This window comes from Anastrepha obliqua, chromosome 4 (assembly GCF_027943255.1).
Source record: "Anastrepha obliqua isolate idAnaObli1 chromosome 4, idAnaObli1_1.0, whole genome shotgun sequence".
In the NCBI taxonomy this organism is placed as follows: Eukaryota; Metazoa; Arthropoda; class Insecta; order Diptera; family Tephritidae; genus Anastrepha; species Anastrepha obliqua.
In genome coordinates, this window is record NC_072895.1 from 40537095 (window position 1) to 40565055 (window position 27961).

Sequence of the window (27961 nt, forward strand, 5' to 3'; positions counted from 1 at the left end):
AAGAAAATATGTACTGCAGGATGATACCAGGTTTGCTATTGAGCTATGGTGAATAAGGAAATTGTGAGGGGAACTTTGGCTGCGACGTCACTTGGTAGATTCGGCAATCGAATTCTACACAATCATTTCATATGTGAATACAATCACGCACAAACCAATTCAGACGGCAACGAAATGTTATTGGTTGATTTTTTTCGTATATCACTAACACAAGCTAAATTTTGTTAAACACATCAAAAGTGACATCAGCCCCTCAGCTGATTCTGTCGAATTCACTCAGAGTCGAAAAACGATCTGCTAAATAGCACAGCTCTAAAAATCTTTTCCCCATGTACTGTAGTTGAGCTCTTGATTTCGTTCACATATTTTCAAGCAGGCCGGGCAAATGCACAACACACACCTCTTCAATATCAAGTTTTTTCGAGTAATCCGAGCAATATTTCTGATTATTTTGACGTTTTTGTGAGAACATTTTTTTTTTCAGTTTTACAAGTAATTTACACACAGTGCCAACGTCGCTGAAAAACTAAACAAATGCTGACACATAAAATTGACAAAAACGCGAAAATTTCGAATAAACCTTTGAAGAGTTGAGCTCGAGACCCGAGTATCTGGAGCTCTACTGGACCCTGGACCCTCACACCCTTTTTGGGTGTTTGGCCGAGCTCCTCCTCCTATTTGTGGTGTGCGTCTTGATGCTGTTCCACAAATGAAGGGACCTACAGTTTCAAGCTGACTCCGAACGGCAGATGGGAAGAGCTTTTTCATGGCAGAAATACATTCGGAGGTTTGCCATTGCCTGCCGAGGGGCGACCGTTATTAGAAAAATGTTTTTGTTAATTTTTGTGTTTCACCGAGATTCGAACCATTCGGCTACGGCTGTTACTGGAAATACTGGCTTTAATAACAATTTTCTTCCATAAAAATGATGGTATCTAATCAAGTGAACCGGTGTTTGACCATTCTTGTTAGATTTTTAGTCAAACACTGCTTTGCTCTTGCAACCTACGTAAAAACAATTCTAATTGAAATTTCTGGTTAGTGGACTTTATTTTTGTGTGGTTTTCGCTCTTTTTGAGCGAACTTCAACTTACTTTCATTTCCCTGAAAGTTAACCAAAAACTTAGGCTGAATATCTCAGTCCAATGTCTTTTTTTATCAAAGAAAGTGGGAATAACTAGAATTAACTGCAATAAAAGGCTTTGTAAAAAAACGCTCCAAACAAATTTTTCCTACTGGGTTATTTCATGTGATTGGTTAGTAAGCGATCGTAATCAGTTAAAGAGTAAATTTTCTGTTTATTTATTATTTTTATGAATAATAGATATGTATGTTTACATATCGATTGTATAAAGTATTACAATTGTAGAATTCATTAGTCATACATTTAATTTCATTGTTCAGACACACTGATATCTGACTCCCGGTGTGCCAATCCTAATACAGGGGTTTCCAATAAGAACGACTCGAAATGGATTAAACCAAGCTGGGTGTGAGTTATAAACGAAAAAATATTTTTTTTTCAAAGACCCTATAAATCATCAGGCATGGAGTGTGACCCAGTTCAAATGTCCGCCACGGCACACCACTCATCATGGCAGGAATCAGAGAGGTCTCAATAGGAAAATTTTAGCGTGCCACCACAGCCTACCAACCTCGCACAGTGCCTATTACAAGACGCTTTAAGAGCCAGTCGACATGCTCCTACAACAATAACAATGCAGTAATGTTACAAAAGCACTTATGAAAAGCGTCAACACAACGGGGCAGTTGGTGTCATTTTATTATTACCATAAATATGTTTGTATTTATGTATGTATGTATGTTTGTAACAGAATCATATCGTGTTTCTGAATGCATGTCTGCGATATGCGTTAACGCTGTGAAATGGAAGTGTTGCTCATGGTGTTTACACTGAGCACGCGTCTGAAAAATGCGGACGTTAACGTTGTTGGCAACATACATACATATCTACTCAGCTCATGCTACTGAGTAAGCGACTCATTAAATGTTTACAAAAATATTGCATTGACAAACTGGTGAGATAAGCTCAAATTAAATCAAAAATAAATCGGGAATTCTCAAACTTCAAATTATAGTTGGATTATAATTTGTCTAAAATACCCAAAATTAATTTCTCAAAAAAAAAAAAAAACATAAAAATCAAAATAAAAAAAAAAAAGAAATTCTTAAGCTTCTAATAGCGGTTGGATTATAATTTCCTCAAAATTTGTTTTTCAGTAAAACAAAAATAAATAAAATAAAAATGAAAAGCAAAATAAAAAAACACGCAGGTTCTTAAACTTCAAATCATAATTGGAAATACCTAATCGTCTAAAATACCCAAATTTAATTTCTCAAAATAAAAAAATCAAAATCAAAATAAAAAACAATGGAAACATAAAAGTTTCTAATAGCAGTTGGATTATAATTTCCCCAAAATTTGTTTTTCAGTGAAAAAATGAAGTCGAAAATTCTTAAGGTTTTCTAAAATGCCCAAAATTAGTTTTTCAAATAAAAAGTAAAAAGTAAGAAGTAAAAATACAAAGTAAAATAAAAGAACAAAATTTGTTTTTCTTGAAAAAAAATTAAATCGAAAATTCTTTTCTAAAATGCCCAAAATAATTTTTTCAAAATAAAATAAATAAAAAAACGTAAAATCCTAAGCTTCTAATCGCAGTTGCGTTGTAATTTGTGCAAAAAGAAAAATTCTTAAGCTTCAAATCATTGGATTATAATTTGTCTAAAACACCCAAAATTAGTTAAAAAATAAATAAAATAAAATAAAAATGAAAAGCAAAATAAAAAAAAAACGCAAATTCTTAAACTTCTAATCGCAATTGGATTATAATTTGTTCAAAATTCTCAAAATAAGTTTTTCAAAAAAACTATAATCGGAGCTTCAAATCACGGTTGGGTTTCTTAATCAAATCAACCTGATTATTTTTATCCACTTAATTAATTTAGATTCTGCATAAGTAATCACATACATTTATAATGCACACTCGTGCACATACATATGTACAGATGTATACTGAACAATTATTTGTAGTTTAACTATTCACACTTGCTTTGAAATGCCTCTCATAAGTATGCACTTAAGCAAGCACTTAGGCATGCAAGTGTGTGTAGGTGTCGTGATTTAATGCTATGCGCATCCCAATCTAACAATTCACTTAATCTGCGAAATATTATATATCTCAATTTACAGTCTTAGAGGCGTGTGCTGTAAGCGGCGCTTCTGACGGCATTCAAACGCCACATAAGTATTATGTACATACATACATATGTAGAAAGTCAGACATCCATTGCAGTTGCCACTAAGTGCATAATTCAAAGTGACAGTCGCTAATGAAAGCAATGAAATTTTATTCCACGCATGCCTTAGAATTCACATTCCGATTGCATATTCAGACGATAGAAAATTAAGGTGCCAGCGCATTTGTGATTAACGTCATCAGCATCAATTAACTCAACGTCTGCCTAGCAAAAATCCCAATAATGTATATTTGTTAGTATAATTGGCGCAAAAACTATTTATTAGGTGCGTGCTTGAACTTCTCCTGAAATTTGTAGTGTGCAATTTGAAGTCGCTCTACAACAGCCGTCTCCCAGCGGTAGATAGCTTTAATGATAAGTTTTTTTTTATAACAGGATTGCACTCGAAGATAAGAATGTTAATGAATGCTGCTCGGCGGCCACTATTAGATAGTTTTTGTGTCATTTGATGTGTCATCCAACCCCGGGCCAAACTATTGGTAGTTTGTGATAAACCTATTCGATTACTATGCACCGTATTTCAAAACCATAATTCCCCCATGAACATTAACACAATGCTTGTCAAGCAACAGCTGCCAAGAGAAAGCAGCTTGACTTTCTGACTAATTTGTCATATATTTTATTGTGGTAGCCTACGAGTATTAAATACTATTTACTAAACCTTACCAAGTAAACCCAAGAGAAGCTTGAAAATATTGTGAGGACTGTAGCCTCAAACCACAATTAGATTATAGTTTGCCTAAAATAAGATTGGAAACTTTTAAGCTTCAAATTAGAATTGGATGATAGTCTGTTTACGTAGGGGTGCATGCATTTGCTGGTTAGCACTAACACTTTCGAAATTTCATTAACTTTTTTGCTATTTCGGAGCAGTCTGAGATATTGCAATTTAAGATTTTTTAAAATAAGTAATTAATTTTTAGTATCGGGCCAGCTAATTCTCGTATTTGTTGTCTGCGGTCCATCTTTTACTGACAAAACTATCCAATAAACAAATTAGCTGTTCACTAACCTGCGTCTGTCACATTACAATTTTAATCAGAATTAATTGCGTGATAGACGTATTCGGGGGTATTAGTGGGACCAGCGTGCATTCAATATTGCATGAACGTTTGATATTTGATCTTGAGAAAAATATTTGTTCCCATACCGCAATAATTAGACAATTGCCCAAAAAATAACTCCTGTCGGTTGGTGTAAAGAAATGTTGAAGAAATTCAGCCACGGTGGTTCAAAGTACTTCTATAACCTCGTAATAGGTGACGAATCTTGGATCTATGCATATGAGATGGAAGCCAAATAGCAAACAGACAGTGTGGGTGTTCCAAGACGAGCATAGTCCAACAAAAGTTGCTCGCGAATGAAGCACCTCAAAGCAAGTGTATTTTCGGAAAATCTTGTAATGTCCTAACTGTACCACTAGAGAATTTCAATTCAAAAAATAGAATTCTGAGTGGTGCACAACCATTTGTTTGGCAAAAGTTTTCGGTGGATTAAGGAAAATCAACCGCTGAAGACGAATCATCCTTTACCAAGCCAAACTCTCTCCTATCGGCTCACACAAGAGAGTTTTTGAAGAAGAATCAAAAGATCGAACTAATGGACCATCCACTTTACAGCCCTGATTTGCCACCTAATGATTTCTTTTCAAAAATAAAATGCGAGGTTAACGTTTTTCAACGCATACATACTTCTGAGTGGCAAAAGAACTTTGAAAATTGGTTAAAACGAAAACAGAAGTATATTGACTTCCAAGGGAATATTTTGAAAATCAATACAGTCATTTTCATTATTGTTTTACTGTGTTTTCATTATTGGGCGCGAAACCCTTTTTTGTTTTCCATTAAAAAAAAATTGGAATTTTTTAAGTTTCAGTTAATCACAGCTGGATGGGACTACGCGCTATGAATACATGAGGTGCGTGAACACAAAACGGTTACAGGCTTTTTCCATGGATCAATGGTTTCAGTTTCGCATAAATGCATTTAGATATGAAAAAAGCTATTCGCAAGATATGTGACACATTGGCCAAGCTTTCATTTGCCAACTTCAACATAGTGTTTGGCGATTTCCAATAGTAACCCGTTTGATTTGGCACCACTTCATAACCGATGACGAAACATTGACTCAAAATAGCACACTTAAAAGTAGTATTTCCATAGATTGGTCAGCATAAAGTGCCATTAACACATAAATTATACACTCCAATTTCTCCCATAGGTAACCCATAAAGTATGTATTAGTTCAATTTTCAGCTACGGCAGTACAAATTGACGCTCCCCGCGGCATTGCCGAGAGCCAAATGCGGAAACATTTAACGCAGAGTTTGTCTGTACTTAAAGGGACAGATACCTGTAAAATTTCGAAAAAAAAGTTTTTTATATTATTTCAATGTGTAAATAAACTGTATGCCAATTTTGAAAAAATTTATTTTAAATAATATATTTTTAATAATTTTAATGAAAATCAGGGAAGATATGGCCGTTTACAGGTATCTGTCCCCTTAAGAAATATATAAAGGAAGAAAAGTAACATATGTAGATGTAAGTGCATTGGAAATGTAAAATATGTGTATAAAAATAATTTTTAATATCAATTAAGCCACATTGATTTCCATGGATGGTGAAGGGCCTAATCGGTAAAGTAAACGAAAAATACCAAGCTGAGCTTGCCGGTCAACAAGACTATGACGAAAATATTCCGTTTTGAGATTCCCGAGGTGTCATTCACATCGATTACCTTGAAAAAGGTGAAACGATTACCGTTGTATGTAGTATATTGAGACAAGCTCCTGGATCCTGCAGTTTTATGCCGCCTACTAACGGTTGGATGGTTTTTCTCACATATGGCAGAAACGCACTCGAACTCGTGCTAGTGATAGTCGAGGGCTAAGCGGGCTAGTGCTAATGATAAGGGCTAAAATTTGAAGCGACTTATTTCATATACCCAGACGGCTTTTAACTTGTGACCAAACGTATTGCAGCCCCACTAGGAAATACTCACTGTTAGCTACGACCTTCGCCTCGTAGTCTGTCAAAAAATAAGAATTAAATAACGAAATGGTGAACTTACAATATCTATGACTTGAAACGAAAAAACATTATATTTACAACATTTCGGGTGTTTTTGTTTTAGCTGCATAAGAACTATCCGTATCCATAACTTTGTTTTCACAGCTGAAAATGGTAAACTTTGTTGACATTTCTGTTCAATAAGGTTTGGTAAGTCATCATGAATCGTTTAACAACAGAATAACACTTCCGAGTTGCGGAAATTTACTTTGAAAAAAAGCTAATAAATAATTCTGTTCGCGAAGCTCATAGAGCAAAGTGTTGAAGAAGAAGCCAAATTTTCGATTCGTCGTCGGTCTCAACTTGTTGGCCTTATAAAATACAGCTCGAGCAAGAATTTAATCCAAATGACCGTCGTTTGTGTCGCATTTTTGCTGATTGGGCTCATTTAGATTTATTATTAAGACCAGTTGGATACTCAAAAAAAATGCAATGAAATTATCTACCGGGTTATAATAAAAAAGACGAAGCTTCTCTAACATATTGTTGCTGTTTTTTATCATATTATCATTTAAACTTCTCAAGCTCCTAAAAAAACACACGACATGCGAAAATTTATATATAGGGTGAGCCACGTAAAATTTGCTTTTTGAATCGGCTATAAAAAAAAAAATCAATATTTTTTCAAACTTTTTTTTTTTTTTTGAAGATTGAACATTGTCATTTATGAATGAAAAATAATATCGTTTAAATGACTGCCACGACTGGCTTTACAGCAGGCCATTCGATCAACCCAATTTTTAAGCACATTTTCGATTGTTTTGTTTGGGCTCCAATTTCATGAATGGCAACTTTAATTTCGTGCTTTAAAGCATCAATCGTCTCTGGATGGTTCGCATAGCATTTGTCCTTAGAGGCTCCCCACAAGAAATAGTTCAACGGGCTTAAATCACAGCTCCGAGGCGGCCAATTGAAATCGGAATTCAAAAACGGTAGCCAAAAAGTTCGAGTGTAACTTTGGCAGTGTGACAAGTTGCACCGTCCTGTTGAAAAAAAATATCGTCCATGTCATCCTCCTCAATTTTTGGAAACAAAAACTCGTTGAACATGTCAGGGTAACGCTCGCCATTTACTGTAACCGCGGAAGAAGAAGAAGACTCACCATTTTGGAAATAGGTTTTCAATATTTCCCAATTTTGTTCAAGAGTATAGCGTTTTCGTAAGTGTCAAACCTTTAAGTAAACCATGAACACATTTGACATGTCATTTGTGTTACCATTCTCAAAAAAATAGGTGGTTCAAAAAGCAAACGCTATATGGCCCACCCTGTATGTATTTAAGTATTAAGAACAAAAAAGACAACAAGAAAAAATCAAATGGCACGCAAAGGCACTGAAGTGTTGATTGCACGCTAAAATATTTCAATTGAAAATTAATAGAGTTCCTCACGAGTTGACGCCGTTAAAAATATGCATACATACGAATATATGTGTACATGAAGTTGAGTAGGGATGCAAAAATTCAAGTGGCATGCATTAAAACACTCGCATATAAATATGTACACTTTAAATTTTTTTATAAAAAATTGTACAAAAAGTACAAAGTTTCAAAGTTCACTGGGTGCTCCTTTCCTCAACAGCCTGGGGCAGTGCTCCAATCGAAATCCCATCAATCTTTCCGGTTACATCAACAGCTCTAGTTGGCTGTAGATATCTGCCCGTTGGAGGTTTCATAATGGCCAAAACGGCACTTAGTGCGACTTAGGAAGTGCCAGGCTGGTACTTCAACCATTTCACCTATGGCACCTACCTCTAAAGCTCCAAGGTTTGTACAAAATTCGCAAAAAATTGACAAATTCACAAAAAATTGTCAGGCGAGTTTTTAACTTTTAAATCAGCATTTTTAGAATTTTTTTTTTTTGCCCATTGAATTTTAGTACAATATAAAAAAGTGTAACAGTAACTCAAGTAACTGCAAAATACCGTTGATTTTTGACTATTTTTTTACGCTGCAGTGGGACGCCTTTTCTTCTACACAAAGTACTGTACTCGAAATTGTTTATATGACTAAGGAACCCACGTCTCGAGGTGGACATACTTCGGATTTTATATTCTATACTTTCAACAACAATGTTTTTTGCTAGAACTGGGTTTTTTTCTTCAAAACTCAAATTAACTAATCTTAATGGAGCACCCTTATGACTTTTTAAAGTAGATAACTACAAGCAGAAAAGTATTTTTTTCACTGCCCAATATTTAGTCACGGCCTTCTGGCTGAAAAATCAGTAGTCCTAAGCTGGCTATGCTTCTTAGGGTCAATTTCTCAGTGCATATTTAACTCTGCTTTTCAAATAAACTAAGTTTAAGCCCTCAATTTTTCAGGGATAGACCTATTTTAACCATAATTCACCATACGAGTAGTTAAACTAGCATTGAAAAACTAGCCCTTACTTCAAACCGCGTGTTTTCCTTGCAGGGCTTTTACACATTCATCTACCTGCCCATCTCTATTGTATACACACATACTCGTATAGGTGCATAAAATTTTGTACAAGTATGCATGCACGCTATTATTGTATCGCCGGTACATAAGTAAATCATTTTTGGCGGACACTTCAGAAGAAGGCAATATAAAAAACAAAACAAGAAACACAAAAAAAAAGAAAATACGAAGCCAAATCCATAACATGAAGAAAAGGGTCGGCCACTGATTATCAGCTTTTATGTGTCCTTTTCTTTGCAGTAACTTTTTGTTTGTTATTTTCGACCAATCTACCAGACTGCTTGCCGCTGTTACGGCCACTGCACTGCCACTGCACTGCCACATTGTCGCTTAGATGACTCTTTGGAAAGTACAAGTAAACATATCTCTTTTTTCTTTTCTTTCTTTATTTTTCATATTGCCGCTAAGCCCTCTGTAGCAGAGAACTAAATGGTGAGAAAGTTATCCTAAATATTATAGTTTGTGGTCACATCGATTAAAGGTATTTTGTGTTTCCTTTTTTTCGCTCCTTTTGTAAGTTGAAGTGGTTGCATTGTCTGCCGACAACTACGTAATTGGATGTCAATGTTACTGTGGGTATTATGTTCATAACCGTTGGCATCGGCATAACCAGCGAGAAAGACAAACCAAACTAATGAAGTATGTTTCTAGTTCGCAACTAGTGGTATTCGAAGTAGTTTAATATGAGTAGGTAGGTCTTTTTATTAGCTAGAAATGGCGAAAAGAGATGGAAAGAATTATAAAGCTATATTGTTTCTTACATTTTCTTCAACATTTTTTTACTCACTAGAATTTCTCTACTTAATAAGCTCAATGCTCCCTATTTTTGTTTACTGGTTATTTTATTTATGTTTCAACCTCGCTAAATATTCTATACAAAAGTACTTGATATTTACTATAGCTTTTTTGCCACCTCCGTACGGTGATCTTCGAGCTGTTGGCCGATATGGCAGGCTCAAGCAAGTTACAGCTACGTTTCCACGACAGTCGGTTCTAGGCTATGTATTTAAATTTATATATTCTCATAGACTCAGAATTGAAAAATTTGTGCGTCTTCCTAATGCTTGCAGTGTCTTCCAGACGGAAGAGTAATATCGCTTTTTTTCGGATTGCCAAACCGCAATCCAGGCAACATCAACTTATAAACTGGTGGAACAAAGTAGGAATAGCTTTACTACCGCGAGTGAAAATCATAACTTTACCTTAATCTGGTTCTCGAGATATCGGAACATTACAGGTAACAGAAAAACAGATGAACTGGCAAGAGGTAAATCTGCCATGAGTAACGTTCTTGCATAATCGGTATTCACATCACTGGGTGCAATCAAGAATACAATTTCCTCAAAATACCTCCGAATCGCGCATTGTGGATGGATAGACCAAACGACAGGCAAAATTAGCAGAACAAACAAACGTCAACATTGATAAACATGAAACGACGGGACGAATGGAGACTCACGGCAGTCATAACTAGCTTTTGATCTATCGGGAAACAAGCCGCAAAAATTGGTCCCCCACAGCACTCACTGTTACAGTTGTAAACAACCATTTCCTCTGTGAATGCCCTGCCCTATTTCAGGAGAGAATGTCAGCCCTGGGCAAACCACTGTTCGAGAGTATCGAACACTTGTCTGGCTTAAACGTCAACAACCTAATAAGGTTCACAGACTCGATATAGTCATCTGTAATTAACCCCTATACAAGTTGGTAGCGAGGATGTGGCAACAAAATGGTGCGGAAGCGCTAGTTGGATTCCGAATAAATCTTCAGTTCAACAAACCAACCGGTTCTATGACTTATACGATCCAGATTTGTAACCAAACAAGGACTGTCACTCCAGCAGCATTCCCCGTACATACATATATAGGAAATATGTATGCTGCTACAACAACAACAACTATCTATCCACAGGTATTGTGCATAAATAAAGTACTCTGCAAAATATCATCCTACCTCTTTCAGTAACCATTACGCCGTTCTGGTCGCGTTTGCCCTAAACTTCCAACAACGCAGTTTAATGCAGCCCACATGCCACAGCCTTCATGAATCCCAAAAAGTAGATTTTTTACTTTTAAAAGTATCTGGAAAAGTTGAGGCAATCCCCCACGTCAATCATTTCTTCTTTCTCGTATTCGCAGACTCTATCTGCATTCGGTGGCATAAAAACTGTGGGTCCCGCCGTTGATGGAACAACGTCAAGAGGCATACCACAAATTACAGCAGGAGCCCCACAAACACCCAAATGAAATAAACGCCTTCTTCTAACGGTCTCTCTAATACATAAGAAATGACTCGTTTCTCAATAGAGCCATCTAGTACCGCATAGAATACTTTCCGGTTTGTATCCATTCATTAGACCTGGATCGAAGAAAACTTCCAGCTTCCGTCCTCAAGTTTCAAGAAACAGTTGAGAAGTGTTTCACAAAGGCGAAGTCGCAAAAGCCGAGTGAAGTAACGAAATAAACCTGCATTGTAATAGTTCTGTGCCTATTACACCAGAATAATATCAGTGACAGTTGAATTTTCTACAGGGTATGTATGAGTGAATGCTTGTATGTGTATGTTAGCAGGCTACAATCTTATTACAACACATCTACATACACATACACATGTATATGTCTTTCCCTCGGTCTGTCCACCTGAACTGCAACAAGTTAAGAATATGCATTTTTCTACATCATAAGAAGAAACTAACCAATAAATAAAATTGAAAATAAATAAAAAAATAGTATAAAAGAGCGAACCTACATAAATGCATACACTCATACACATGGGTATTTGTGCATATGTACATAAATAAGTAGGTACCGAAAAGTACCTACAATACCGTGCACATTTAGCCACTGGAGCAATTCATGATGAGCAGCATAGCAGGCAGTGGCTGTGAGATCGTTTAATGGTCAAAATTGTCTGACTTAATTCTGCTTATGCTTGCAGCGTAGCAGAATGACGTCGACTTATGTAGCAGCTGAATATCATGTGCCGACAATGGGCTGTGGAGATTCTTCTGTCGGTGAGTTGGTCGTTCAGTCTGTCAGGCGGCAATCGAACGGCTGCCTGGTCGGCTGACCGGCTATGCATTTGTTCGGACGAGCAAGCGGCTGGTCGTTCGACTTGAAAATAGCACTCAGGTGTTCCAAACTGTTGTGGCAGACAATTTGTAGCCGTCACCAAAAGAGTTCGAAATTAACACACACACACACATAGATGGCATCATATGTATGTGTAAACATACATACGAATCAAATTTGCTGAGAATACTTGGAATTTTTAAGTGTTTTCTTAGGATTTACACCATTCCACCTCAAACACCTACATAAATACCCGCACGCTTACCTACATACAAGCAAATGTTCGCCGCTGCTAGTGTTTTATTTATGTATGTGCATAAGTATGTATGTAGGTACTTTTTGATTCTATCTTCAGCGTTTTGATTTGCGTGAGTTTGTGTTTTCCTTTTTTGATATTTTTTACTTTCCTTTATTTTTATGTATGTATGCACATACGAGTACATATGTATGTATGTGTATAAACGCAGTTTCAAGAAGTTTTCTGTACGGTTCTCGATTAACTCTATATATAATTTATGTTTAATATGTCATGTAGTGTCTCACACATATCGTCCAAGCGCCCATTCTGTGTCCACTGTGTCTCCTTTTTAATTTAAATTTTTTCAATTTATTTCACCTTATGTCCGAAACTGGTTTCCGATCGTCCAGCCGCGGCTTAACGCAGTGGGCATATGAAACGATATTGCTCCTACATACAATTTGTATGTATGTATTTGTACATATGCGTTGTGACAGCACTTAAGTACGTATATGTACGTGTATGTATGTAGATTGGTGTACCAAATATTTTGCATAAGTCATGGATGACAGTAACCAATATTTGGTCTGCTAAAGATTATGAAGTGTATTGCTTATTCTTCTGTTGTATTTTATATGGTACAAATATCTGCGTGCACATTAGGTCAGGTCGATTTTTTCATGTCACCGTGTAAAACAATTACAAACACAAGGCTATACATCAGACTTCTGTCTGGGTTTCATTGGCACTCGAGCCCGTGGAATTCTTACATTAGATTTATTGGAGGTTTGCATTTCGTCCTCGTGGTCTGTTGTGCCCTCTACTCATCACAGTACCTGGGGTTTTTAGCCTGACGTTTTCGGAGCCACCAAATCTCAAAGGAGCACCACCTGTGCCTTTCTTCTGGCTGCAAATGGCCGAGATATCTCAACCTTCTCCGCGCTATAGCGCTGCATTCAAGGAGATGCTGCAGTGGAGTCTCCTGGGATTGGTCGCAGAAACGACAAGAGCCCGTGAGCATTCTCAGTTCATCCTTGGGGAGAGTAATGAGTTTTTAAACCTCCCTTGATTGTACCCAAATTAATCGGATGCCATTGTGTGTTTCTAACGATATACACAAGGACCAGTCAGAACTTCATCTAACAGGTTCACAAAGCCTTGAGTACCGCTCGATTCGCTCATTCCGGAAGTTCCTGTCTAAGTTATTCTCTGCATATAGAAAGACGGGCACACCTTCGCTTGGAAGATGATTGGAAAACTATCCATCGGCACGGAACGCTTGGTTCTGGGGCCATATAAAGCCATTAAATCATTACCAAATCCCTTTGAAACGCTTAACATTTGGGGAAAAAGTGCTTCAATTTCAAATTATTCTCGAACGGCAATGTTTGCTTTTGTTAATCTTGAATTGTTGTGCGAACGCAGCAAGTTTGAGTTCCATCGTCATTACATAGGCTTATTTAACTTCAAGGTTAAGGAGATCTGGCAATATTTTTGGCACAGGAGAATAGGTCGGATTTTGTTTTTTTTTTTTTTTGTATTTAATAAAACCTGATTATAATCGTTGTTTGTTTGTTGGCGGCCGCCGTAGCCGAATGGGTTGGTGCGTGACTAACATTCGCAATTCACAGAGTGAACGTCGGTTCGAACCTCGGTGAAACACCAAAATTAAGAAAAACATTTTTCTAATAGCGGTCACCCCTTGGCAGGCAATGGTAAACCTCCGAGAGTATTTCTGCCATGAAAAAGCTCCTCATAAACATATCTGCCGTTCGGAGTCGGCTTAAAACTATAGGTCCCTCCATTTGTGGAACAACATCAAGACGCACACCACAAATAGGAGGAGGAGCTCGGCCAAACACCCAAAAAGGGTGTACGCGCCAATTAAGGGATAACATTACTCTACGATTTGAAAAAAAAAATTTAATATTTTATTATTTTTATTGTTAAAAAACAAAATATGTATCTATAACTGGTCTTATAAGGAAACATATAAGATTTTTCAAAAGGTTCAATTTCAGTCACAAAATGGCTCCCGATTAGAAGGCCGCCTAGACCTATCGGATACAATCTATCTAAAGAAACTGCAACGAATTAAAAAAAGACAAAATAATAAACCATTTGCAAAATCAAAAGAAATTTAATGAACAAATGAAAAAAAATACACTAAAAGAAATATAAAACAATCGATTCAAAACAAAAACGTTTCAACACCATTTAAAAATAAGACGAAAGAAATCATAAAAAACTAGAAGCTGCTGTAATAACGGTAGTCTTACAGCACAGTTTTACGTCAAAATACAGTCTGATCTCACAATACGCTGACGTTTTGTGGATTATAAAAAAAGTTCGTTTAACGCTTTCGCCGCAGCGCCTCGGAGCCAAAAAACCCCAAGAACCAGACCATTAAATTCCTACGTAAAATCATTTGCTTAGACCGAAAATCCACATCATTTTGTTTCCGTCATGTAATTTTTGAGATATCCTCAAATAATGGTATGGAAAAAGATAGATTATAAAAATTTCTAATATCTGAAGAATCCATTAACCGATCAAAATATATATAATATATTATACCTATTATATATCCAATTAGAGATATTTAAATTTGTTAACTTTCGTGTAGTCTAATTTTGTATGCGATTTAAAAAATTTAATATTTTTTTACTCTACTAACTAATTTTTGCTTTTAAATATGTAATTATTTCTGAAGTTTAGATCCTTTGAAAATGCAATAGATTTTATGAATAAACAAGAATAAAATTTAAAATACATTTTTCTTGTGCTTCTTGGAGTTTTCAAGATACCATACAATCACTCACAACGTATTTGATGCAGTTGCGATTTTTTTGTAAAGAGTTCAATATATCATAATATTTTGCGAAAATTTTGTTTTATTTCATTTCTTGTCACAAATCACAAAATGTGTTGACTCAATTACATATACATATGTACTACAAAAAAAAAATACAAAAACTTTCAAGAATTCACGACGTAGCTTCAATGATACAGTTAAAATAAACGCAACTTTTTATTTATAATTTGTAAAATTTTAAGGTATTTAGTACTTATTTGGGTATCCTTTATTATTAATTTCCGCTCGAAGTCTACTTGGCATGGAGTCGACTAATTGTGGATTCTGGACTAATTTGGTTCCACTCTTCAAGTACCGCTTTTTTAAGATCAGATTTTTTATGGATGTCTTTTTTTCCTATATTTGTCTTCAAAACCGACCACAATTTTTCAATGGCATTCAAATCAGGTGATTGTGCTGAAGTTTCATTAATGTGATCACATTTATATATTAACCATGTTTGTATTATCCGTGACTTGTGCTTAGGGTCGTTAGCTTGATAAAAGTGAAATTTAGCTTCAAAGTGTAATTTTCTAGCGCTTTGAACCAAATTTTCTTGTAGGAGTTTTAAATAAACATAATTGTCCATTGTTTTTTCAACGCTCAAACCATAACGTTGCCACCGACGTGTTTTATAGTAGCTCGCAAATTTTAGGGTTGGAGTTCCGTATTGGCCCCGCGCCTTGTAAAAGGTCCGCCATTTGGTCCAAATAAGTTTATTTTTACCGCGTCTATGAAAAGTACGATCCTCCAAAATGTTGGGGTCTTATTTCAATAGTCACGCGAAAACTGCTTATATTTTTTGCACTTACGAAATGTTCATCACGAGCTATTCTACCATTTAAATTTGCTTCTCTCAGTACTCTTCGAACAGTTTCTGGATGATAAGTCTTACTTAAATCTTTTTCAGTGAACTAATGCAATTTCGTTTGTTGAAACTTGCTCCGGAAATAACGGTGCTTTTAACTGCATCATTTAGGCTGTGGCGTGAATTCTCTGTATGTTTTGCCTTCTTTGCATTACAATGCAATGAGTGGCCACTTTTAGTGTATTTTGTGTTGAGAGAGGCAATAGAACAAAATTAGTTAGATACTCGTATCTGCTTACTCTGTTTCTACATTTTCGCAAAATATTATGAAATATAGAACACTTTACAAGAAAGCCGTATCTGCATCAAATAAGGTGTGAGTGCCTGTATGTTATTTCTTCTTGTTATTTTTTCTATTTGATACCAGCATTCTTGAAAAATTATTAAAGCTGTTGTTAATATGTAATTTTATAATTAAGATTTTTTTTTTCCTTGTTCACTCCACTCGGGTGCATAGGGCCTCGACAAGACTCAGCCTTGCGGTAGTTTCTTTAATCTGTTTTGACAGGGTAGGTGATAAGCCTGCCGCTACAATTTAGATTTATTACTGTTTGTATTTTGTTACTCAAAGACCCAACTCATGAAATCACAAAAATCATTTCTGTGTTGGGGAATAATTTTTAAATTTGTAAATCTTAAAAACTTTTAATTCTGATGAAAAATGATGTGAAGTAACGCGAATATCTTCACAATTTCATTTCCTTTTTGAAGTAAATACCCATTTCCCAAAATGGTGCATTCTACGAAATTTTATATGAAAAAGTTCATACTTCCAAAAACAGTAGTATATATAATACATAAATAACAAGAATTTTTTCCAGTTTTTGCAATTTACAAAAGTCCTGCATTTGTTATAAAGAGAAAATGCACCGTCTTAAAAAAATTGTCAAAAATCAACGCGTGTTTTCAGTGACTTATTCGAAATTTTTCTAAAAATTATGATTACAATTCTTGAAATTTTGATGAAAATTTGTGGATTTTTTTTTTTGTAATTTGTACAATATTTGAAAATGGGATTTATGTAATTACCAGTAGTTTAGAAAAATCGAACTATAATTTCATAAAAAAATTATTAAAACTAAATATAATAAAAATAAATAAATTCTACAAAATTGTCTATAAGTCCCTGTGCTACAGTTACTTAATGCCACTACATATAAATACTTTCGATTCTGCAAAAATTCTAAGCTAGAAATTGCCCCACTGCTCTTGGGTACTTTTGCTCTACCTTAATACATATATACGCATACATATGTACATACATACATTTTACTTAAATTGGTTAAAACTAAAAAATCACATTCTCATAACAAAATTACTCAATACAATATTTAGAGTACGGCTTACCGCTGAATAGGACGAAGACATGCGCGGGAGCAATTGACGGTATTTATTTATTTGTTTAAGCAGGAGTGGTATTGCTTTTTCATATTTACATGTAGGCACTGTGAGTGTAATATTTATTACGCAATTGTTTGTTTTTACGAGTGAGTTTTCTGCAGCGCAAAAAAAACTTTACTAACGAATTACTCAACCAGTCCAAAGTAAAGCTGGTAACAGTCTAACTCATAGTTGATATTTGTCTTTTTTAAAGACAACTAAATTGGCTTAAAAATTATACCTTTAAAAAAAGGGCACTTTCTCCGAAATTAAAAAAAAAAAAATCCAAAACTCATTTGCGAATTAGGGTGCAAAACTAAAAAATGTTGGCGATTTTCGCCGCAAATATTAAATTTGTTATACTATATTATCAGATTTATGCCAAAATATTTTGAAAAAATATTAAGATAAACGTGAGCCGGTGAAATTTAAAATACCTTCAAATATCGAGTTTTTTATAACTAAAATTGGTTTTTTGAAAATATTATTCACAAAAAATTACTTCAGACAGTGCAGGATTTAAGCTTAATAGATCTGCTTAAGAATTGTAAAAAAAATTAGTTAAAAAATGTAATGAGATTTTTGCTGCTATTTTTGACTTTTTTGGAAGATAAGTTAGAGGAACATTTTAGTAACTCAGCCAACTCTTGACGGATTTAGACTTCTAAGGTATCATTGGGAAGTTATCGAACCCGCTTTGTTTCTTGGAAAAATAACTCCTGAAGTCACTACAAAAATTTTCGCTTTTTGAATATCAGTATTTTGGCTTAAACATTTTTATGCAGCTTAAAATTTATAATTTTTGCAAGTGGAGTTGTAGGTCAATCATATTTGACACTTGTGAACTGAGCAGCTGTAGTATGCAAGCAGACAAATAATGCAACGCCTAAAGATCAAAATATTTATTTATTTATTTTTTAGTAATATAAAATGGCGCTAGTATCTACTCGTAAGACTATCGGCCTAGAAGATCAAAATAATGATTTTCTTTACGCAAAATATTTTTTTTTTATTATTTTGTAAAAAAGTTGTTCAAAAACAAAATTGGATGAAGTGATACTATTTACCGATTTTCAGTAGTATTTTCAAGTCGGTCTAGCCGATGTAAATCTTTATATAATATCAAATTTAGCGGAAGTCTTAAAATATACTAAATTTAAATATTTCGATTGGAAACCCGTACTGATTTTACGTATATTCAGTCTTATCATAATATTGACGTTGTACAACAAACACTACAGCACTTAGAACAATCTTTAGAAAAAAATTTCTGTATTCTATTTTAAATTATTTGTGTAAGTAAAGCCTTGCCAAAAAAGATCAGGTGTTTTCTAATCGAATTCTTTATCAAAAAAATTTAACATTAAAGCAATTAAATTAAAGCAATCGTTTTCATTACTTAAAAAAACAGCATTACTTTGTACTTAAATTGCACAGGCACTTGATGGCAGTTTGTTTCGATGCTTGGCTTTGACTTAATTCCGCGGCGAAAAATTCGTTCAATACACGCCGATGACAATATGCTTTGAAATATTGAACATTTCGAAAAATTTACATATCGAGCGTGGCTAGTGTTGAAAATGTACCTAACAACCTAGGGCACAAAGAGCCTTCCAGGTGAAAAAGCGTCGAAAAAGGTACGGCTGTACCTGAAATACCAACTAAGTTCTAAATGCGTCGCATGATCTATTCAGTATTTATGCAGATTTAAGAAAATCACTTCCTCAGCCATAGTTCTAAATTGCGCACGGCTGGGAGATTCGCGGCTCAATAAATAATCTCGCTCACTAAGAAGTCCAATTTAAACCCCTTAAATTACGTTTATCTCGTGTGATCATGCGAGTTGCATGATTTCATATTGATATCATTGAAAGCATGGTGAAAAGATTCATAGAGGTGTGCTATTTAGCAGACCGTTATTCGGCTCTGAACGAATTTGACGAATCAGCTAATAAGCTAAATTTAGCTTGTGTTAGTGATACGAGTACATGAAAAAAACAAACCTATGACACTTCGTTGCCGTCTAAACAACGACAGATTGGACGGCTGTGGAAATATGAGTGAAATGATTGTGTTAGTTATATACGAAAAAACAACACACTCATCTCTTATGTTACTTCGTTTCTATCTGAACAACGACTGATTGGACGACCAACACAGCCAATATGCCAATGCTCATACCAACGGTGAATACAAATGTGCGAAAGCGCGTAGTTTTATTGTGCGTTATTTCTTCTCTGCTTCACTATAATTAGTATGGGATCCGGTGTTTTTTAGCTGCATAAGAACGCTCGATATCGATAACTATGGTTTGATAGCTGAGAATGGCAAACTGTGGTGACAATTCTATTCAGTAAGGTTTGGCAAGTCATCATGAACGTTTAACGCCAGGACAACGCTTCCAAGTTCTGGAAATTTACTTCAAAAAAATAGATATATTCGCAAAGCTCAAGAAGTGTTCAAGAAGCCGCCGAAATGTCGTTTCGTCTTCGTTCTTAGCTTGTTGACCTTTGTCCTTCGGCTACGAGGAAAATTTTACGTAAGGATCTTGGCTTATAAAATACAGGTCGTGCAAGAATTGAATCCAAATGACTAGCATTTGTGCTGATTGGGTTCATTTAGATTTATTATTCAGATGTATTAGAAAAAGTAATAAAAAATTGGACGGATCGAAAGGACATATGCCGGATATCATATTAAAAAAATATATGCCATGGAATTATCTACCGGATTGTAATGAAAAAAAGCATTCTAATAATATTTGAGTTTTGTATTAGATATTATTTTAAGCTCTCAAGCTCTTAAAAAAACACCTCATATATAGTAGGCGGCCGCCGTAGCCGAGTGGGTTGGTACGTGACTACCATTCGTAATTCACAGAGATAACGTCGGTTCGAATCTCGGTGAAACACCAAAATTAAGAAAAACATTTTTCTAATAGCGGTCGCCCCTCGGCAGGCAATGGCAAACCTCCGAGAGTATTTCTGCCATGAAAAAGCTCCTCATAAAAATATCTGCCATTCGGAGTCGGCTTAAAACTGTAGGTCCCTCCATTTGTGGAACAACATTAAGACGCACACCACAAATAGGAGGAGGAGCTCGGCCAAACACCCAAAAACAGGGTGTACGCGCCAATTATATATATAAATATATATATATATAGTATTAGAGTATTAGTTGTGATAATAGAGTCGTAATAGGAGTATTTTGCATGTTTGAGAGCACTTGTGCTGTCAGTGTCGTACTGAATTAATGGAGCTAAATTGTTTGGTTCACCTAATCTACCAAAGATATACACAAAAACGACTTAATAATACTGCAATCGCGCGACTCTAAATATAATATTTCTCAAAGTAAACACAAAGCAAACACACACATCACACTCAAAATGCATACGAGTGTAAATGTAGAAAACTTATTTCCAATGTATTTTAATAAGTATGGAATTTGTTGTAAACCAAACTTTAATGAACAACTTTAAAAATCACACACACCCATTGTTGGCAATAATAAAGACTGATAACGAGTTTAAGAGTCAAAATATTTAAAAAAAAAATTGGTGTTATTTATTAAACTTTTTAAATAAGGGTGCTCAGCGCAACGAAATGCTTATCGATTTCTCAAAACATTTCCTAAGCAGTTCGGCAAACTTAATTAAATCAAATTTCAACGCATCAATTAAGTAAATGCCTTTTACTTCACCGCCATATGCGCCTTCTACATACATACATACAGACAATCATGCAATCATACACATGTCCATGCATGCATGCGTACATGTACGAGTATGAGAGTAATTGGCAAGGTGTCGCGGAAGATTAAATAGCCATCATCTATGTATTTGTTTACGCTCTATAATAAATTTGTATTTGAATAATGTGTTTCACTTACCGTCAGTTCATGTCGTTCACGCCTGGCAGGTACATTTGCAGCTAATCCCAACTCCGCAACCACACACAGCCACACAACTATAAAACTGCTAATGTACATCATTTACGGACTTGTCGCGATCGCGAGGCACAATTAAAAGCACACACGCACGCACTCACAAGAAGGCAAAGCTTTTCAAATTAACTGACTGCGAAGAAAAGCGGCTACAGAAAAAAGTGAGCAAAACAATAAAACAAAAAACAATATGTAGTCTTGTACAAAAATCCAAGTTAAAACAAGTTCGTGTCTGCACTGTACTGTGGACGCAACGAAAAGGCCGAAATACCGAAACCGAATTTGTCGCCTGCCGCCGCTAATACCTGGAGCATACCAAATTTGTCAGAGTATGTATGAGTGTTTATGTGCGTGTGTGTTCGCGTATGCACTTTTAAGCTGTCAAATGCGCGTAGAACGGTCAAATGTGTTTGTTGGCATTATATATTTATGAATATGTGCGTATGTGTGTTTATTGATTGGACCGTCGATTGGTCGATCGCTCGATCTTTTGTCTCGTTAATGTTCACTTCGGCCTGAAATGAAATTTGAGAAAAAGTATTTAAAAATGTGTATTTTTTTATTTTTTTAGTGGTACATAAATATGTTAAATATATTTTTACATGTGTTAACGGCAATTATGCAAATGTTGAACGCGTAAGTGTGAAAAAATAAGTTTAACTTATATAGGGTTTTCCAATAACAGGTGTTATTTTGGAATGGATTGCGCTATCGAGAGATGATTAACGATTTTTTATGGCGGAATTGGATGGTATTGATTTGGACAACATTTATTTTCAACAAGATGGCGCTACGTGCCACACAAGCAATGAAACCATTGATCTTTTACGGGAAAAGTTTCCGGACCGTGTTATCTCTCGAAGAGGTGATCACAATTGGGCACCGAGATCTTGTGATTTAACACCTTGTGACTTTTTTCTTTGGGGCCACGTGAAAGAGAAGGTCTACGCCAAAAGCCCAGGGTTGATTCAAGGCCTCAAAGATGGAATTCGTGAGGCTCTCGAGGACATAGGGCAGCCACTTTGCAATTCGGTTATGGAAAATTTCATGAAAAGGATATTGTCCTTTAAGCGTGGTCATTTGCCTGATGTTATTTTCCACTATTAACGGCATACCTTCCACTTTATAATGAAATAAACATCCGACCATTTATATTAAAAAGAAGAATTTTTCTTTGAATATCAAAATAACACCTCTTATTGGAAAACCTTTTCGTTGGATGCGCATTTGTGACATATGGCTATTTTTTTATTTTTTTTATTGAAAGAAATAAAGGAGAAATTTGGTCTAAATTCTTGAGAAAATATTACTCATTATAATTTATTGTTTATTTGTTATTTTTATTTCACTTTTGAATATTTGACAGAAATGGGTTACAACTGAGCTAATATATAATTTTTAGACAACCCAATTACCGTTACCTTATGAACCGACTTCAATTTGCTAAATCGTCTCGATCTGTTAATTTGGTTAGTACGCAATACCGCTGCCTAGTAACAGAACGTCAGTTCTTTGTCCTTGCTGTCCGTGTTTGGAAGCTCCTATCACTAAAAATCAAAATAATCCGAAGCACACCGTGCTTTAGAAGTGAACTGTTACATTACTTTGTTGCCGTTAGTTGGTAACATGTACATACATATATAGTAAGTATACCTTTCTTGTCCCCTTTTCTCTTCTCTGTCATTTCTACACGTTCACAATTTCAACATATTTTATATTGTATTATATTTTATATCCTACTGAGTCCCTCTGCTAACTCCATATACATGACCTTTTGTTACTTCTGGTTGTGTGTTTGATAAACAAATAAATAAATAATTTTTGTTTTTATATTTTTTTTAATATTTTATTAATTCGTTTTTAAACTTATGCCAATTCCTTATTTAGTAGCAACTAAAGTATCATTTTTAAATTTTATTATTTCTTGCACAGAGAGTGTGCCTATTGACAGAGTTCACGCATTTTCAATACCAACCTACTTTAGAGCAAAAACAATATACACGCATACATACAAATATATCTATATTAAATTGCATCACTCATCATTGAAAAAAAAAATCAGTATTGCTTTTCCATCAGAATTATAAAGTCTATTATATTTTAAGACGTCAACAAAAATATTTGGTAAAACCATTAAAATTTGTGAGAGCTGGACCGACTTGAAAGTATCTCCAAAAATTTTTTTTTAGAAATAAAATTAGTTTTTAAAAAGACCTGACCTAATAACCAGTGTGCTAATTAAGTAAGGGTTATATTGTATATATCCCCTATAAATAATAATAATAATAATACCTGAAAGAGGGAGTCTTAAAATGTAATAAATTGTATAATTCCGAGGGAAAAACTACTTGTGGAAACAATGATCCGTACAAGACTGTAGTGTTAATGATAATGGAAAAAGCACAACTTTTTTGCTGAGACACACTAATATGCAACCGTCGAAAAAACATAGGAGTCCTTGTGATTATAAATATTGACATTCAATGTTTTTAATTGATTTTATCTAATTTTCAATAACTCTTCAGTTAACACTTTAACAAAAGCGATATATGAATAAAAGTTCCAAAATTTTTGCGAAATCCAGAAAAATTCATCAAAATTTAGAAATTTAATTTAATCAGAATTTTTAGATAACTTTTGCGTATGCAGTTTTATAGCGCATGCAATTTTATTATAACGAAATGAAGGTTTAAAGTGCTCCAAAAACCACGTTGATTTTGGAAAAAAATGTTGCTTACGGTGTTGAACCTTCTACCAAATAAAAAATGTCTTTTATATGAAAAAAAATACAATACCATCAATAAAAAAAAATTGTTTAATCAACGCGGTTTTTAAAACACTTCAAACTGTCACTTTAATTTACTATAATTGAATAGGCCATAAAATGGCGTACTCAAAATCTTTATAAAAATTCTGATGAAAAAATTAGAAATTTTTGAGGAGAATTTGATGAAATTTCCTGAATTTTTTACAGGGTTTAAAACCTTGGTGCATTTGGCTTATGTTAAAGAGTGAACCATATTTTGATTAAGAATTTGTTAAAATTAATTTAAAAAAAATTAAATGTCTACATTCATAATCACAAGCACCGCGTCGTTTTTTTCGACGGATGTATGTACATATGTAACTTAAACAAACAAGTTGTAGTCTTTACCACTGGAATTATAAAATTTATTTTATTTTAAAACGCCCTCTTTCAGATTTAATAAAAATTAGTTAAAATTAATTAAAAATAAATAAATAAGAATTTATAAACACGATTACGGTGTTTTTTGTTTCCTACGGGTGTCTACATATCGCCCCATACGCGCTTAGGTAACAAGTCTCGTTGAGATATTGCAGTTTTGAATCAAGTTAACGTAGACAGAAAGACAGTCATAGGTAATTTCAAATTCATAAATGAGGCTTGTGATATCATCGGCTTATTTCATCAGTCTGAACAAATTGGACTGTATCTATCTATCTCGTTGCTATGGAGCTGTTAGGAGCAACTCTTATGTGAAAACTGCTAAAGTACGATAATACATTTGGCTTACAAATACTAATAAAATAAAAATAAATAAAATTTCATCCTCAACTGACATTATTTTTAATCCAAACATCAAATATGGATATGGATGGATATGGAAACCGCTCTATGCGTGACTGTAAGTCAACCAGTTCAACCTAATCTAACCTAAGATATGGATATAGACAAACTGGAGATCGAACTACAAAGAATAAAATAGTGGCAGTTAGGTAAATTAATATTTTTCGAGCGCAAGAAAAACCAATTTCTGAAATGTATACACAAGTAATTATTTAAATTTTTTTTTTTTTATTTTAACAAGAGCGCGCTGGCATCTCGACATCCAAGTCACCGACAGTTGTCATTTTTAAGTAGTAGAGATCTTCGCTTAGGCGGTTGCCGGCATTTCAAGCTTTTAATAAATAACGCCAGCTTTGAAATGCAAAGGTAGATCTCTTTTCGAACACGTATTACAATAACTTCTACGAAGAAGGCAGCTGATTAACGTAGTCCTATCTCGACAAGCAAAACAAAGCACTTTATAAGTCTCTCATCAGGGCCATACTATTATATTATATGGCACAGAGGCAGCGTTTGTGGCAACATCCAATGGTGTGCCCATTGGTCACGTTTTCGAGAAAAAATACTAGGAAGGTTTATAGAAGTTTGCGGATTGGTGACAGAATATCAGCAATCATGTTGCGCTCCAGCCCTGAAAGTATACAAGGTAGCGAAATCTCCATTCTGCGTTGGGAAAACCAAGTGGGGAAAGAACTTGGCTTCTTCTGTTATTCACGCCTGTTAGCACAAGAATCTCGTCTAGAATCGCTTAGACTAAAATAATTACAATCCCTACTGTTATATTCATACAACATTGATGGATTTTGTCTGAGCTTCTCCTGAAATGTGGTACGCGGTCATATTTCTTCTAATAAATGCTTGGCAGTTTATGTTGTCAGCGAACGTCAATGATTTTTTTTTTGCGAAAAGAAGGATTTCACTTATGGTTTGTTTGATTAATTGAAATTAAAATGAATCGATTTTTTTATTATTTTTTTTTTTATTGAGTGTCAGGTCAAGGTATATTGCATACTTTTTAGATTTAGATTTCTTGCAGGCTTGCACTTCAACCGCATGGTCTTTTGTGTCCTCTACTCATCACAGTGCCTCATCCAGAGCGAACCTTATTATAGAGCCGGGTTGAGTTGAGCGCATGTACCTTTTTCTGGCTGAAAATGGCCAAGATATCTCAACCTTCTTCGCATATATTGAATACTTTTATAAAGACCTCATGTCAAAGAAAAAACTTAATAAAATTGAAAATTGAAATGCGCGCTTGAGGACCGGAGCTCGCCAAATGAAATTCAGCATACATTTTGTTTCTATTCCACAGTTTATAAGATCGACAAACCCTGCTTTCAATAAAATTATGATGATTTCTGGTACATAGACATATTGCTCTTTTATAACTCCTGAACGTAGTCGAGGAAACCAATAGAATGTGGTCTCTGACTTCTAACAGCAGGGTCTCCAAAGCGCTCTGGCCGAAACTAAATCTTAAAAGTAGAAAATTACTGCTTGGATTCAACAGCCTAACTACCACCGTCCTCGCAGGTGCGGATCATCGCACTATTGGCACCCTAACCAGTAGAATTGGTGTACCTGACAACTACTTCTGTAGGAGTTGTGAAGATGAAGAAGAAATTGAGTAAGTACAACCTCTCCTCTGTGAATGTCTTAGACAAGCAACCTGGCTAACCTAACCTAACCTATAACTCCGTAAGTGAAACAGACCCGTAACATTATAATTGAGAATATGGGTCAAGTGAGAAAAAAATTGGAAACCATAATTGAAAGGCAGAATTTAGGCATTTGAACTTTTGTTTATCTCTATTAGAAAAATATTTTTCTAAATTATTCTCAAATTTCTACTGTCACTCGTCTCCAGTCCTCCAAGTATACCTCCTAAAACGCGTACTTTGATATCCACTTTGCCTTAAAACAACCTCAAAATTTTGAAGTTAATTAACACCACACCCCCCACTCAACCGGATACGCAAATTTTGTTTTCCGAAAACCCTACTAACCCCCCGAAAACCCTACTAAGTCTCTGGCTTAAAGCATTTCTTAAAAACTAAGTAAATATCAACTAAAAAATAATTTGTACTCATTACACTTTTGTTTAAGAAATTTTAAAACCACTACGAGCACTGCATGTAGATACCAAGAAAAGATATAAGATTAAGTCGTTTTCCCCTTATTTTTACCAATACAATTAACTTCTTTTGATTTACCAATATACAAATATTTTTTTTTTTTTGTTCAACAATTAATTTTTATTTACCTATTGATTTTATTGAACAACAACCTCACTTTCGTTGAATCGAATTTGAATTTTTTGTTTGTTTCCTTAATAAATTATAATATAAATTTTCCTTTCAATTGTGCGATAATAACTATACACGCGTTCACCGTCAAGTTTAAATCACAACTAACTGAGAGAGTCACCTTACCAATCCACCGATCCGGCAGCAGTTAGGGGCCAACCTTGGCTGACGGGCGACCAAAGTGCATCAGCAGCAACAGCAGCCGCAACGGCAGCGGCTCGACCAGCTACGACCACGAACTCAGGTGAGGTTGGTTATCTGTTAGATATATGTATATGTGTATGTACAGACACATACATAAAAGCATATCCATACTTATATATGTGTGTGTGGATCTTCTTGCATGCATATACAAAACTACAGCGAACAGCAACCGCCAATAGCCGACGTCACGTTCGTGAATGTGTGTTACTATCGTTTACATGTGTTGATGCAAGTTACTTTGCACGCACATATATACATACATACATGCAAGCACGTATCCATGTGTATGCACATTGAAGACTACGGTGTAGCAGCGCAGCACCGACAGACACAGCGACTCCGCCAGACAAAGAGGCAGACAGGCATGTCGCCACACTGTCTGCTAGGTTCGCCATATCTTATCTTGAGAGCAACAACAACGACCCAAGTTACCAATATAGAATGCATGCGACCAGACCGGCAGCCGGCAGACACCACACGAATTTAACACAACAGCGGCGGCAACAACAACAAAAGCACCACCTAACAATAATAAAACAGTCAACGAGTCAGCCGCCCAACCATCTAGCCATGCAGTATCCAGCCATCCAGCCTTATATTCGACCATTCTACCAACTGAACGATCAGTGGTAATCGCACCATGCCACACCATAAAGCATGCAGGGCAACAACAAATGTTAAAAATAATACATACAACGTAGAAAATAATGGCTT

The 27961-nt window shown here is 35.1% G+C and overlaps 1 protein-coding gene across 5 annotated transcripts in view; it reads right to left on the reverse strand.

The window, feature by feature from the left end:
• LOC129243869 (SPARC-related modular calcium-binding protein 1) overlaps positions 1 to 27961 on the reverse strand; it is a 62823-nt gene that overhangs the window by 14963 nt on the left and 19899 nt on the right. For 4 of the 5 annotated variants that reach the window (XM_054881267.1, XM_054881266.1, XM_054881265.1 and 1 more), the window contains exon 2: positions 21095 to 21663. In XM_054881267.1, coding sequence (XP_054737242.1) covers positions 21095 to 21196 — 102 coding nt within the window. In that variant the 5' untranslated portion in view covers positions 21197 to 21663. Of the gene's footprint in view, positions 1 to 21094; positions 21664 to 27000; positions 27022 to 27961 lie in introns of those variants that run through there. The other variant, XM_054881264.1, reaches the window with a different exon arrangement.